Consider the following 12,535-nt stretch of genomic DNA (forward strand, 5'->3'; position numbering starts at 1 on the left):
ATTTGTTGGTGCTGTGATATTTTGCCTCACATTCAGCTGAGATCGCTCCACACTGCACACGTCTCTCAGACTAAAGGGGGGAAATGTAGCGGTAATTAAAGTCAAGCCTGTGCTGGCACATTTTATGTGTCATTATGGGACTCATGGCCTGATTCTATTTTTCCTGGCAGCATTTCCCAAGTCTTACTTTTAGAAAACCATGGCTAGATTATTTTCAATAGCCTGTTCAGAGCAAGAATTTCATGCGGCGGACAACCTTTTAAACATCATGGAATATAGTTTTTCACTACGAAAAAAAAAAGCTTTTAAAGTATCATTTATTACAAAGTATTTATTTACAACACAAGTTACATTGCGTATAAAGGAGCAGCATGTATGGTGGGGTTTCAGTCAGATTCAACACCTCTCGAACACTTTGTAGAGATCAGGTAAATTGGCGATCTGAAGCACAGTTCCGTCCTCACTGAAGTTCTGCGGAGGACTGAAGAGGTTTCGGAAAGCTTTGAAGATGTGGTGCTCTACTTTCCATCGCCACGAGTTCACCTCAGCATCCTGAAATGAGCATTGCAATGTCGGCAGTTCAGTTCTTTGCTACTGTACAACCAAGGAAGTCAAACTTTTTTTAGTATTGTTTTGTTCCCTCCTTCATACCTGATCTTCCCCTGGCTCTGCCTCCAGTATGTACTGCTTCCTGATGGAGTAGAAGGCGCTGCACTCCTTACTGAAGTCTCTGAAGCACTCCTTCTCATTGTCCCAGTTCACCTGCACAACACAGCCAAGCACAAGCCTTTAGATACAGTTTGCATCTCAAGAATCTCGTCATAAATGAGGAGAGAACTACAAGAATTTGACCTCGGTGGCCAGGCGTAGGATGAACATAGGGAGACCCTCCATGATGGGAGTGTACTTGTCGAGCAGTAGCGGCAGCCCTGTTAGATTTCCGTCCTACAAAAGCACAAGTAATAAAGGGATGTTTTGCTGAAACGGGAGGAAAGACACTGGCAGCAGCACAAAGTAACTACAGATTTACAGTCTAATTTTAAAGATGCATGTGGCCAACAGACCTGGTCTAACTCGATGGAGAAGTAGTCCTCCAGCATCTCAGTTTTCTTCTTCAGGAAGTCCACTATGTACTGAGCCAGGCCTTCTTTAGGACCGTCATCTTCTGTCCAGCCGCTCTCCTCAGAGTCCAGGGCCAACATAGCCAGGTCATAAAGTGGGGCGGGGGTCTGAGTTCACACAAACAGCCATTAAAAAAGGTGGAGTCAGCAATTCTGCTTGTTGTCAAAGTCAGTGAATATTTCCTCACGATCCGCCGCTACCTGTCAGTGCTGTGCGATATTCACTGTATAGTATATTCTACATCATTCACAATCTAGCTGTCACTCACAGAAAGTCGTAGCACACCAAAGTTCCCAAAGTCGTAGATGAGTATTTGGTAGAAAAGCTCCTGGCTGCAACACAAACAAAGAGTGAAATTAGACATTAATGTGAGACACAGCTGAACTGAACAGTGCGTGTGTTTTACTGTGGCTCGGACCTCAGTTTGGTGGTGTTGAGCATGTACAGTTTGGTGTGATGTTGGATGAGACTCCACTGGGGGTTGACGCAGCCCACAAACGAGTGGCTCTGCAGCATTTCTTGAAGACCTGGAGAAATGATTTACACAGTCATAAGAGGAAAAGTGTGTGAACTAAAAAAGAGAAAAAAAAAGAATTTGATCTATTTGAAGTCGTAGGCCGCTCAAACAACTACAGATGGCCCGACAATGTTCATCAACAGGAAGTTGCATGAATCTAGTTTAGTTATGGAAATAAGATGTGTGTCCTGGAGTAGAATGTGTTCTCTACCTTTGTGTGTGCTCTCTGTGATCTCATCTCTCAGCTCTTTAATGCTGTTCAGTTTTATGGCTCGTCTCTTGGGTGTGGCAGCAGCCGTCAGGTCCTGGTCCACCTCTTCCTCCTCTAGCTGCGGCTGCTCTTTCCTGGGTCGCTTCCTGGCTCACAATAAGCACACACACACACACACACACTGCTGTCACGCCACTACTAAAGTAATATATAGTACATTATGCATGTTCACAGACACTTGCATTCCCCAGACAATAGCACACACCAGCTTACTAAAGGTGAACACAATACGGGACATAACATGCTGTGAATACGTCGGCACATTTTATCACAGATGTTTTTCGTCCTGCTGTAATGAAAGCAGTGTGTTCTTGACAAGCTGAGGCTGTATGAATTCACTTGTTCAGCCACAAGGGGGCAGAGGAAACATAACCTTGGCATATGATCATTTTATTTAAAAAAATGTGACTAAGATAGCAAAAGAAAAACTTCAAGTCCATCCATCTAGCAAACACATAAAGCATCATAAGCATTCATTCGTGCTACAAAATAACATTTATTCTGATGATTATTATTCCAATATTCACCTTCTCTTTAGACATGTTTGGTTTCTAACAACTACTGATAGAAATATCTAGGTGTTAAAAGGCAAGATGAATTTGCTTCTCTGCTGGTCCTTTCTTTTGTCTGTGCTGTTTGCTGCTAGGCAGGTGGTGTATGCTGGATGAGTGATAGCGGCGAGGATGGACCATATAGTAAACCAAAACGAAGCCAATGGAGGCTAAAAAGTCTACACAGAGCTATGGAGGGTGAACGATCTGTGTGGGTGAATCAGTGTGAGCAAATCTTCCTTCAAAAAAAAAGAAGAAAATACTGATAGGTGGAGCTTTAAAAGCATACGTATTTAAAGTGATTACAGAGTAGGCACTCCCTTAAATCTTTCAACATACTTTACTACTAGAGCATGCAATGCAAAGTCGTTGAAGGTCAGCTGCGTGTAAACACAAGCTGATGTGTGTTACTGATTGGCCCAGAGGATGCATGCTTACTTCCTGCTCTCTCAACGTTAAGATTTGCTCACGCTTCCAGACGAGTCACCCATCAAGATTTGTCCTGATATGACATGAGAAACTGTGTCTGGATTAATCACAAAGGAAGTGACTGGGCCCTTAATCCTCTGCTAAATGCACACAGTGACCCAACCCAGTGCAGTGCATTTTTGAAAAGTCAAACACCTTTGAACGCCGGCATTGGCGGTGTCTTCTTTGCCTTCTGGCACCTGTGCTTCCTGCTCATCCAGGGCCTCCAGCATGTCTGCGTCATCTGTCTCCTCCATCTCTATGCAGTCAGGCTCGGCGCTCTCAGTGCTGGCTCCGGCTGGTCCAGGGTCAGCGGGAGGCTTCTCTTTGGGCTTGAGGAAAGCGTCCAGCTTCTGCGCGCGGCAGTCCGTCCTCACCATCTGATGTGCGTAGACTCGCTCGCTGGACTCTGCCGCCGCGCTGGAGGACTTCACCTCGCTGCTACCTGACGCTGACAGCCCCGGCAACAACGTCTGCTCAGACGCACAGTGGAAAGAGACATTAATATGGGTCCCCTCCCGCTGTGACTAGAGACTCCCAGGGTTTCAGACAGAGGCTTAAAAGAGATTTAGCAATGGCACTGTGAGAAACCCAAATTACAATTTTGAACCTGAAAGTGAGCATAATATGTGACCTTTAAAGAGATAGGGATTCAGTCACACTTTACCTGAGTGAAATATGTGCGTGAGGAGTTGGAGCCCAGAAGTTTGCTCTCGATGTGCTTCTGAACGCTCTCAATGACGCTGTCTTCGTGCAAGAAATGCACCTCGTGTTTTGTGGGATGGACATTCACGTCCACATTCTGCGGAGCGATCTCCAAGCTGTAATGATTAGAAAAGCACCAATGAATGTCAAATTAATCAAATCATAATACAATCTATTGTAGTAAACAGAAATTACAGTAAGTTACCTGAGGTACAGAAAAGGATGCGTGTTCTTGGGCAGGTATGCGGCATAAACCGTCTCCATTGCTTTCTTCAAGGCACTCGACTCCACCAGGCGATCTAAGACATCGCAGATCACAAGAGTCCATTTAGCTAAAGTTCTAATACGCTTAAATCATTTACCAGTGAGCCGCATTGCCAGTAACTTGTCTGAGATACGCACGGTTAATGAAGAGAACCAGGATGCACTTCTTGACCGAGTAATTTGCATTGGAGATGTAGCCTTTCATCTTGTAGGCGAGCTTCTGATCCTCACAGCCAACTTCAATCAGCTCCCTGGAAACATACCAGAGAGCCAGCCATGCAGTCAACGATAAGGGGAGAAAAGATTAAGTAAACTGCGGAGAACATCAGAGCATTGTCTTGTTTATTCTTCGTGTATGATGAATACCTGCTGACTGCATTGCCAAAAACTCCTCGAATGTTATCGACCACAGATGCGTTGGGAAGAGTCCTCACATCCGCCACAGTCTCTCCTTGCTAAAAAAAAAGACCATAAATAATATTGTGCTTTATCATAAAATCCCCAAAATATCCCGTGTTCTTCAGTCAGGTGTTCAAGCAATGTAAAGGGAATCACATCTCACCTTTTTGACAGAAAAACTTTTCCCAGAGTTGTGTATGGCGTACCTTCAAAATACCATTAACATAACAAGTCAAGTCAAGTCCACTTTATTGTCAATTCCTGCAATATATGCCAGACAAACAGAAGAATCGAAAATACAGTTTCTCTCCGACCCACGGACCTGTGATCAAAAAAGATAATATTTACAAAATTCTAAATAGTGCAAAAGTAAGGCAAAACTGAACGGTATCGAAAAAAATAAAGAAATTGAAAATGTGCGATATAATGTACAATATGTGCAATCTATAGGACACTAAATAAATGTAAAAATTAACAATATAAAGGAAACTACAACATAATCATCAAGACAGCAGGATTTACAAGACACAAACGGTAAAGTCAAGACAACAGACCTGCTGACCACCTCTACGATCCTGGAGTACTCATCACTGGGGCTCTTTAAAGCCTTCCTTCTGGTGGACACATTATAGAAGAGGTCCTCCACCTGCACACAGGGAGAGCGAGCTATTGAAGGTTCCTTAGTATCTGTCACTTTTACTCTGTAATAGCTGATGTCCTCTACCAACTCACAAGAATCTGTGTTCCCTGGTTGCCTGCACATGGTTTGGGTGGGCCTTTTAGTTTGCTATCACTGTAGTTGGCTCTGTGAACAGAATAAGCACATATTAAAACTAAAGAGCTCAGCCGCTGGTTGCTGTCCATCTATCATAACGTACATGGAATGAGGAGGGCAAGAGAGTCAACAAATGAACAATGATTTTAGTCAGCAGTTCTGGAGAATGATTGTTGTCAAAAATCAGTGAATATCTCATGTTCCACTACCTGTCCGTACAGTGTATGCACTAAAAAAAGAATCTAGTGTCAGTAAAAAACCTAGCCCCTGCAAACTAGTATGTAAAGAAAGGGTATTTAAATAAAGGTGCCCACCGTAGTTAGCAACATGCCCGTTTACAGAGCCTAGGCTGTGAATTAACACTGGATTGTTTTCAGTGCGGACAAGTAGCGGATTGTAAGGTGATATTCACTGATTTTGACAAAAAATTATTAGAACAAGTATTAATCTCCAGAATTGCATACACCCCTTTAAATATCAGCATACCTGTAGGCACACTTGGCATCTGCTGTCTTAGTCGTTATGGTCACATGGGCGACGTGGCTTATACTTGCAAGGGCCTGTGAACAAGGACGCAGGCAGCAAACGTGATGACCAGCAAAGAAATACATGTCAACACCAAATCACGTAAAAGGCAGACACAGCAGTGCTCACCTCTCCTCTGAATCCATAAGTCGCAATGGCTGAGAGGTCCTCAAAAGTCTGGAGTTTGCTGGTGGTAAACCTTTCACAGACGATCTCCATGTCTTCTTTCTGCCTCAGAGAGAAAATGGACAGCTTGGTCTCAGAAAAGTGAAGAATTTAAAGTCACCGGCCGTGAAACAATCTTCCCCAGACCCCCTATTAGACTGGATGGAGATGGAACCTTTATTTTAGCCTGGTGAGACCAGCCTGATCTCTTGAGCTCCACATTCGTATCTCTCCCGCAGATCAGTCTGAGAGGAGCCCTGTCAAAAGAATCAAGTCTCAGGAGGCTCATCCACTAAGACTGGTCTAAGGAGGCTAGATTGACAACTAGATGAATCGATCAAGGGCTGCTTTGAACTAAGGGACAAGATACAGTCTCTGATTGGCCCGTGCCATCCCCACAGAGATTGGAGAAAGTCTAGACTGCAGGAGAGAAATGAATGTGAAGCTCACGAGCTCAGGCTGGTCTCTCACCAGGCTACCTTTATTTATCCCAAAAGATATATTTTATAGGCATGAAAAAGTTAGAAAAAGGGCCACCGAAAAAAGTGGGAGGGGGTGCGGATTTTCCCCTCTGCCCCCTTAGGAGCGCCTCTGTCACTCACCCTGATGCCAGTGCCGTTGTCCTGGATCTGCAGGAGCTTCAGCCCGCCTTCTTTCACCGTCACCTGGATGTTGGTGGACTTTGCATCCAAACTGTGACAGTTTAAAACACAAGTTATAGTTCTTACACATGCAGCTACATTACAGTAGAGGTGGAATTGTCCAGCCAGGCCTGTTACTACGCTACAGGTATCGATAAGCAGCTTTGATTAGCCTCAAACGGGATGTAAACAATGGAGGTTCCTGACACAGTCACCTTTATTGGTCCCCCTGCAACTGATTTAAGCCACTGGTCAGCTCACTAACACTACCTTACTTAATTAGATATTAACTAAGTCATCATGCAGCTGGGTAGTTACCAGTTTTCTATCAATTCTTTCACGCCGTTGGCAGGACGCTGGATAACTTCTCCTGCAGCAATGCGGTTGACAACCGTCTCGTCGAGCCGCCGGATAACTCCTGCCATGTTCACAGCGCTGCCAGTTCAATTTCAGGTTATTTTAGAGAAGGCGCTAGCTGTGAATTCACAAACATGTGGAGGAAAAGGTGTAGATTTCGGGTTGAATGTAGTAACAAAACTTGTACATTAAACGCAGCAGGCGTAGGACCAGAGAGGAGGAAATAGGAAGATGTCTCCCTCCTCCTCAACATGTTAGGTTACAATGAGACGCAAATGTAATTCAATTAACCTTCAAAACAACCTCCAAATTACATTGATTTATTTAAAAGTGAATTGAGTTGGATTCACATTAGTTCATAATGTTCAAGGCACGCTAGCTGTTGATAAAACAACGCTGTTTCAACCACGCTTTTCTCGCAACAGAGTGATTCATCGTGTCAGTAATAAACGATCTTTGACGGCACAGCGCCTTTCTTTATATGTCCATGCACAGCGCGGGGATAAATGATGGGGGCGGGGCCAAAAGTCTTCTTCACTGGTACATATTTTGGACGATTTAAGCTAGGAAATATGCACAGCTCCTCCTAACGATAGTTTAATAATACTTTTTCTTTGAGACACATTTACAGTAACTTTCCCGACTATTACCACACCATTTCTCCAAAAAGAAAACAGGACAAAGGGTCAGTTCTATTAATAGGCTATGTATGTATTTCAACGTCTTCTCTGTAGCCTACAGGCCTTACCTCTAACCTAATAGGCTACATATTATAGGCTAATCATAAGTGTGTGTCTTTTGTAAAAGTATAAACTCCTGTCTCAACATCACTTGTCTCATGCTACTTTTATATACTATCTATGTACTTAACCAATGAAGTCCATTTTATTTTTTAATTTCTTACTAAGCCTACTGGTAATGCACTAGTACACTTATTGTATGTCTATCATGTAACCTTTGTAAGATAAAGTCAATTGTCCCCCTAGGGAATGGATCCTTTGCTTTTTCGTCAAAAAGGTCAGAGGTCACAATCCATTACAGATCAATACTTGTCCTAACAACTTTGCCTAAGAAGAAAGAAAGAAAATGAATCTTTGCTCAGGTAGGCCTATTGTCAATGCTATACAATCTCTGTTTATAGTGAGCTATTGAATAATGTTGTGTAGCCTATAACTTTAACACAAAGGAAAGTTTGTATACCAGGCACAACAACCTTTACACACTTTCCAACCAATTCCTTTTTTTGTAACATAGATGAACTCCCTCAACAAAATGTAACTCATTATCGCAAATCTCAGTTGTTTATTTTCATATGGACAGAATAATATGTGGGGAAAACAACTTTAGGCCTAGATGTTATTCATTAGGCCGAAATGTTATCATCAGCATTGCCTTCCTCGTATCGGCACATTCACGTATTATTGATTCCCTGTACCCCTTAACTGTGGACATAGTTGGCCAGACCAGTGTGTATGTGTCTGCTTTCTTCACAGAGCCGTGTGTTTTTTGTTGTTGTAGGGATTTTCATCAGCAGAAAAAATCTATTCTGCAGCTTTAGGTTACTTATCCTCTGCGATTGCTACAGTAAGTGCCATAATTCTGTTGCTAGGCAGCTAAACTTTGGCCCTAGGCAGGATGACCTCAACACAATAAAATGCTTGTTCTTGGAATGGCGCTGTTTGGGTTTCATGACCAGGCTTCTCAATGCAGTCCAACCTGAACTTAGTTCAGACTTCAAGAAAGTCTTCAGCGGAACACAATGTCCTCAACAAACAAATGCTGGCAAAAAAAATAAACATGGGCTGAGTTTCCACCAGTCTACATTCGAAATTCAGGCCTAAGTTTCGATGTTGATATTTGTGTCGGATTTTAAGACGAAAAGCATAAAGATATTTATTATGCATATTGAGAAAATGTATTTGATTCCAGAGTCTTCCTTTATACATAGCAAAGACTGTAGCAAAGACTACACTGATTGTCCCATAGAAAGCTACTGTGAGACAGTAGTTTCTTAGGCTCCATATCTTTATCACATTTCTGACCTGTTAACATTTTGGATCTTGCAAATCACACCACATTCCAGGATAGCGTCCACATATTGAGGAAACACAGCTATGAAACTGGGTGCTCCTATGTCAACATATACCGCATTGTTAACGAAAGTATAAGCCCTGACAGCTAACTTGGCATTGATTAGTAGTTCAGCAGCTTGGTGTGCTGCTCTTCGAGCTTTTGCCAACAAGAGTGCCACGAAACAGATAACCACAGGCAAACAACAGACAACGACACAACCTGAAAGGTCACTGGAAGTATGAAAGGAAACCGGCTTTGAATTGAAAACAAGAGGCCTCACTAGAAATGTGTGGAATCCATGTCCTATACTGTACAGTTGTTGCATTCAGTGAGTTGTTCATTGGACTCCTTGTAGCCCCTTTCTGCAGCTGAACCACAACCTGAGCAGTGACATCACTATGATGTCAAGCACATTTCCCTACATGAGCTACGCAATCATTGAATCCAGATGTGTGCTCTATCACTTTGGCATTGATTCTGTCCTAGTTTAAGTTGCTCCACCTCTCCCTTTGTGGCTAAGGGAAACGCATTGTGTCGTCTTTGCATCAGAGATGTATTTGAATATGATGTCCATCCTGAGACTCGTGTCCCCGACTCAATGCAGGACATTCCAGTAAACTCTGCCTGGCAGGATGTGCTACAGGATACAGTACAATAGCAATGGAAAGAAATCAGTAAAGTATACAGAAACTGAAGAAATACGGCATTGCAAGATGTAAAGCCCTGCTGCTGCTCCCATGTGTTCATCTCGTCTACTTTCAGACAGCAGTTATGGCGACAGCTATTCATCAAGTCTGTGTAAATTTGCTCTCCGAGAGGATGAAACTGTAAACATTGTCATATGGAATGCTTTCAATCTACAAGAGTGTGGGCGGGGTCAGAACTGGTTGTGTATGTCGGAGGTCACTCAAGGCCTTTTTTCTCTGGTTCCCACTCTTCTCCGAGCATTTTCATGTCTCCATTATGTTTGCACTGCAACTCTGTTTTACACTGTTTCCAAGAGCAGCCTCCCACTAGCTACAACAGCACATGCAACAACAGGCACAAACTCAAGCACATGTCCTAATTTGATTGTGCAGATGCACACAAGCATCTGAAGTAGAAATTAATAAAAATGTGGCTGAAAAGGAATCTTAAAAAAATATATTTTATACTTTAAGGACAATTATCCTGTGAAAAAAACAAATATCCACAGATCGCTCTGAAATACACAAACACTGTCAATGAGCAAAATGACAGTCAAATCAGATACAAATGCACACCTGCTGCTGAGTAGTGCACCCGTGTTGCTGAACGAGGCCAGCTCTCAGTTGCAGTCATCCTAACATCGCCTCAAAATACAGCTTAAAACAGAAGGTGCCACTCAAGATGCAATTTACACTCAATGTGGAACCTTTCCACATGTCCATGCTGCCGTGTGTCTATACATTCTACAGTGACAAGAGCCTGTTGTTTCTACTGCTGGTGGTTTTGTGTCACCTGTGTGTTATGTGTCCTGCTTGCTCCACCAGTGAGGTGATGAGGTGATGATCTGTGGGAGGGCACCCTTAGGTCCTCCTCAAAAGCCGTAGAGTGATCACAGCCATCGGACGAATGACAGGGCTGAAAGATGTGCAGCATCTCTTAGAGACAAATAACATTGTGGAGTTGCAATCATATGTGGAATGTGCCATGGCCCCCAAGTGATAAATATAGAGGAGCTTTAATGATCAGGGTGGTCTCCCGTGCAGCCACTACTCATTTAAGATCAAATTATATGAGTTCTCCTCTTCTCTTTTAATCACCTCCAAAATAATGGGCATATGGATTATGTATCACAGCCAGTCATCACCCCATAAAAGTAATGGTCCAATTGAAATGGAAACGTGTTGTCTTATGTAACTCTGCTAATTAGTCATCCTCTTGAATAGGACTTCATCATCTCCGTAGTGGAACAGGATCTCACCTCGTCGAGAACTGCTAGACTTCCTGTTCCTGCTGTGTCAAATGGATGCTGCAGCTGCTGCATTTCCCTTTTACCTTTGTTTGCCCATTCTCTTCCTTCCCCTGAGACAACATCCCTCCCCCTGCTCTGTCTTTATCAGCACAATATCCCTCCCCCTGCTCTGTCTTTATCAGCACAAGCAAAGCCTTGAGACATGCTTGCAAAAAATGACACATGCTTTCCAAGGTCAACTAAAAAGCGGTGGTACTGAATCAGCTGTTTGAGTTGTTTACTATAGTTAGTTTACTTAAGTTAGAGCTTACTGCTGCTGACCAAAGAGACACACTTGTGCATTGATTGATTTGTACAAACAGTCCCCTCTGTCTATCTTTCTATCTTCAAATGCTAACCTCAGCATGCTAATATGCCATGCAGCAAGCATGGACAAAAAAATACATTGTATCTGCCACTTCTTTAGGCGTGTGAGAGCCCACATTAAAACAAATTAAATAAACTGCAGACACCTGTCCAACCCCACCCTATGATTGAGGTTTTGCTATGAGTTTCACCTGAGGCAGTTTCTCGTCAACCACTGCTTTGAAGTCATCCCTGTGTATCCTCCTGACACGTGGCACATTGGTTGGCATCTGTCCCATCTGCACTGATGGGGAAGATGTCGACAATTATTGTTAGTGGCATAATAGAAGCACAGCCCTGTTTGATACACTGTTTACTGTAAAATATCATAACTTATATGCCCAATAGCTGCTGTTTGCTGGGAGTTCCAGGAATACACACACCCTGCTATGGATATAGCTCCACTGCATTGTGGGTCAGCCTCTTTAGGCAAATGCTAAGGGAGCAAACCCTGACAGAAAAGCAGTGTGCTGGTGGTGCACAATAGGCGGGCGGGCTTTAATATATAAGGCACCCCCTTTTACATTTGCATATCTGCAAAGCCCCAAAATCGAGATGTTGGACAAAAGCAGAGTCAATTTGTTTAAAAATTTTGAAACAAGTGTCCAACTGCCTGAAGCTTTTTCTAATCACAGTTCAAATTTGATAAATAACCCATAGAAAATGAATTTTTTACACTGTTTTTTCCAAGGGAATGTCTAGCCGTTTCCTAAAATACCAGCTGGAGACTCCAAAAGGACACTTTTGGTCCATGGCACATGAAATGTAACTGTGTAAAAAATATATTTTCTATGGGTTATTGATAAAATTTGAACTGTGATTAGGAAAGGCTTCAGGCAGTTGGACACTTGTTTTGTTTTCAAAATTTAAAAACAAATTGACTTTGTTTTCTTCCAACATCTAGATTTTGGGGCTTTGCAGATATGCAAATGTACGCATCATTAGTAAGATATTGATGATTTTTCATATTTATTTAAACATTTTGGAAAATACTGTAATACAAAAAGTTGTTGTTTTAATGTCAGTAATCAACTGGCAAAGTTTCATAATGATATCTATAAGTTCAAGAAATTCCCCATTAGCCCATCCCCATTCACCCCCATTCACTTAAACAGTGGTTCTGATTTGCTATGTCGGCCCGCTGTATCTTTCCAGCAGCTAGTTGACCAGTTTGTCCACCCAGGTTGTGATCGTGGAAGGTCCTAGATGTCATTTTTGGTGAACAACCTTTTACAATGCTCCATGTCCATAAAATCACTTTGCCCCCTGGGTACTAGGTGTATCTATCTTGGGGTGTGTCCTTGGGCTAGACCCACCTTGCCTGGTGTGAATGTGTATGACTGGTGTATGGTGCTAAATGG

At 42.7% G+C, this 12,535-nt stretch overlaps 1 protein-coding gene across 1 annotated transcript; it reads right to left on the reverse strand.

Moving 5' to 3' along the window:
* Nucleotides 1–358: 358 nt before the first annotated feature.
* mlh1 (mutL homolog 1, colon cancer, nonpolyposis type 2 (E. coli)) lies at nt 359–6,917 on the reverse strand. The gene is made up of 19 exons (XM_080036595.1): nt 6,722–6,917; nt 6,365–6,455; nt 5,727–5,825; nt 5,559–5,632; nt 5,030–5,102; nt 4,852–4,943; nt 4,461–4,503; nt 4,265–4,353; nt 4,037–4,149; nt 3,840–3,933; nt 3,597–3,750; nt 3,086–3,402; nt 1,851–1,996; nt 1,541–1,649; nt 1,391–1,454; nt 1,065–1,229; nt 853–945; nt 652–762; nt 359–552 (listed from the first exon to the last, which is right to left on the reverse strand). The coding sequence occupies exons 1-19, from the start codon at nt 6,826–6,828 to the stop codon at nt 397–399; spliced, it is 2,190 nt and encodes a 729-aa protein (XP_079892721.1). The 5' UTR covers nt 6,829–6,917; the 3' UTR covers nt 359–396.
* Nucleotides 6,918–12,535: the final 5,618 nt, after the last annotated feature.

The sequence above is a fragment of the Ammodytes marinus genome (genome assembly GCF_949987685.1).
Source record: "Ammodytes marinus genome assembly, chromosome: 11".
NCBI lineage: Eukaryota > Metazoa > Chordata > Actinopteri > Uranoscopiformes > Ammodytidae > Ammodytes > Ammodytes marinus.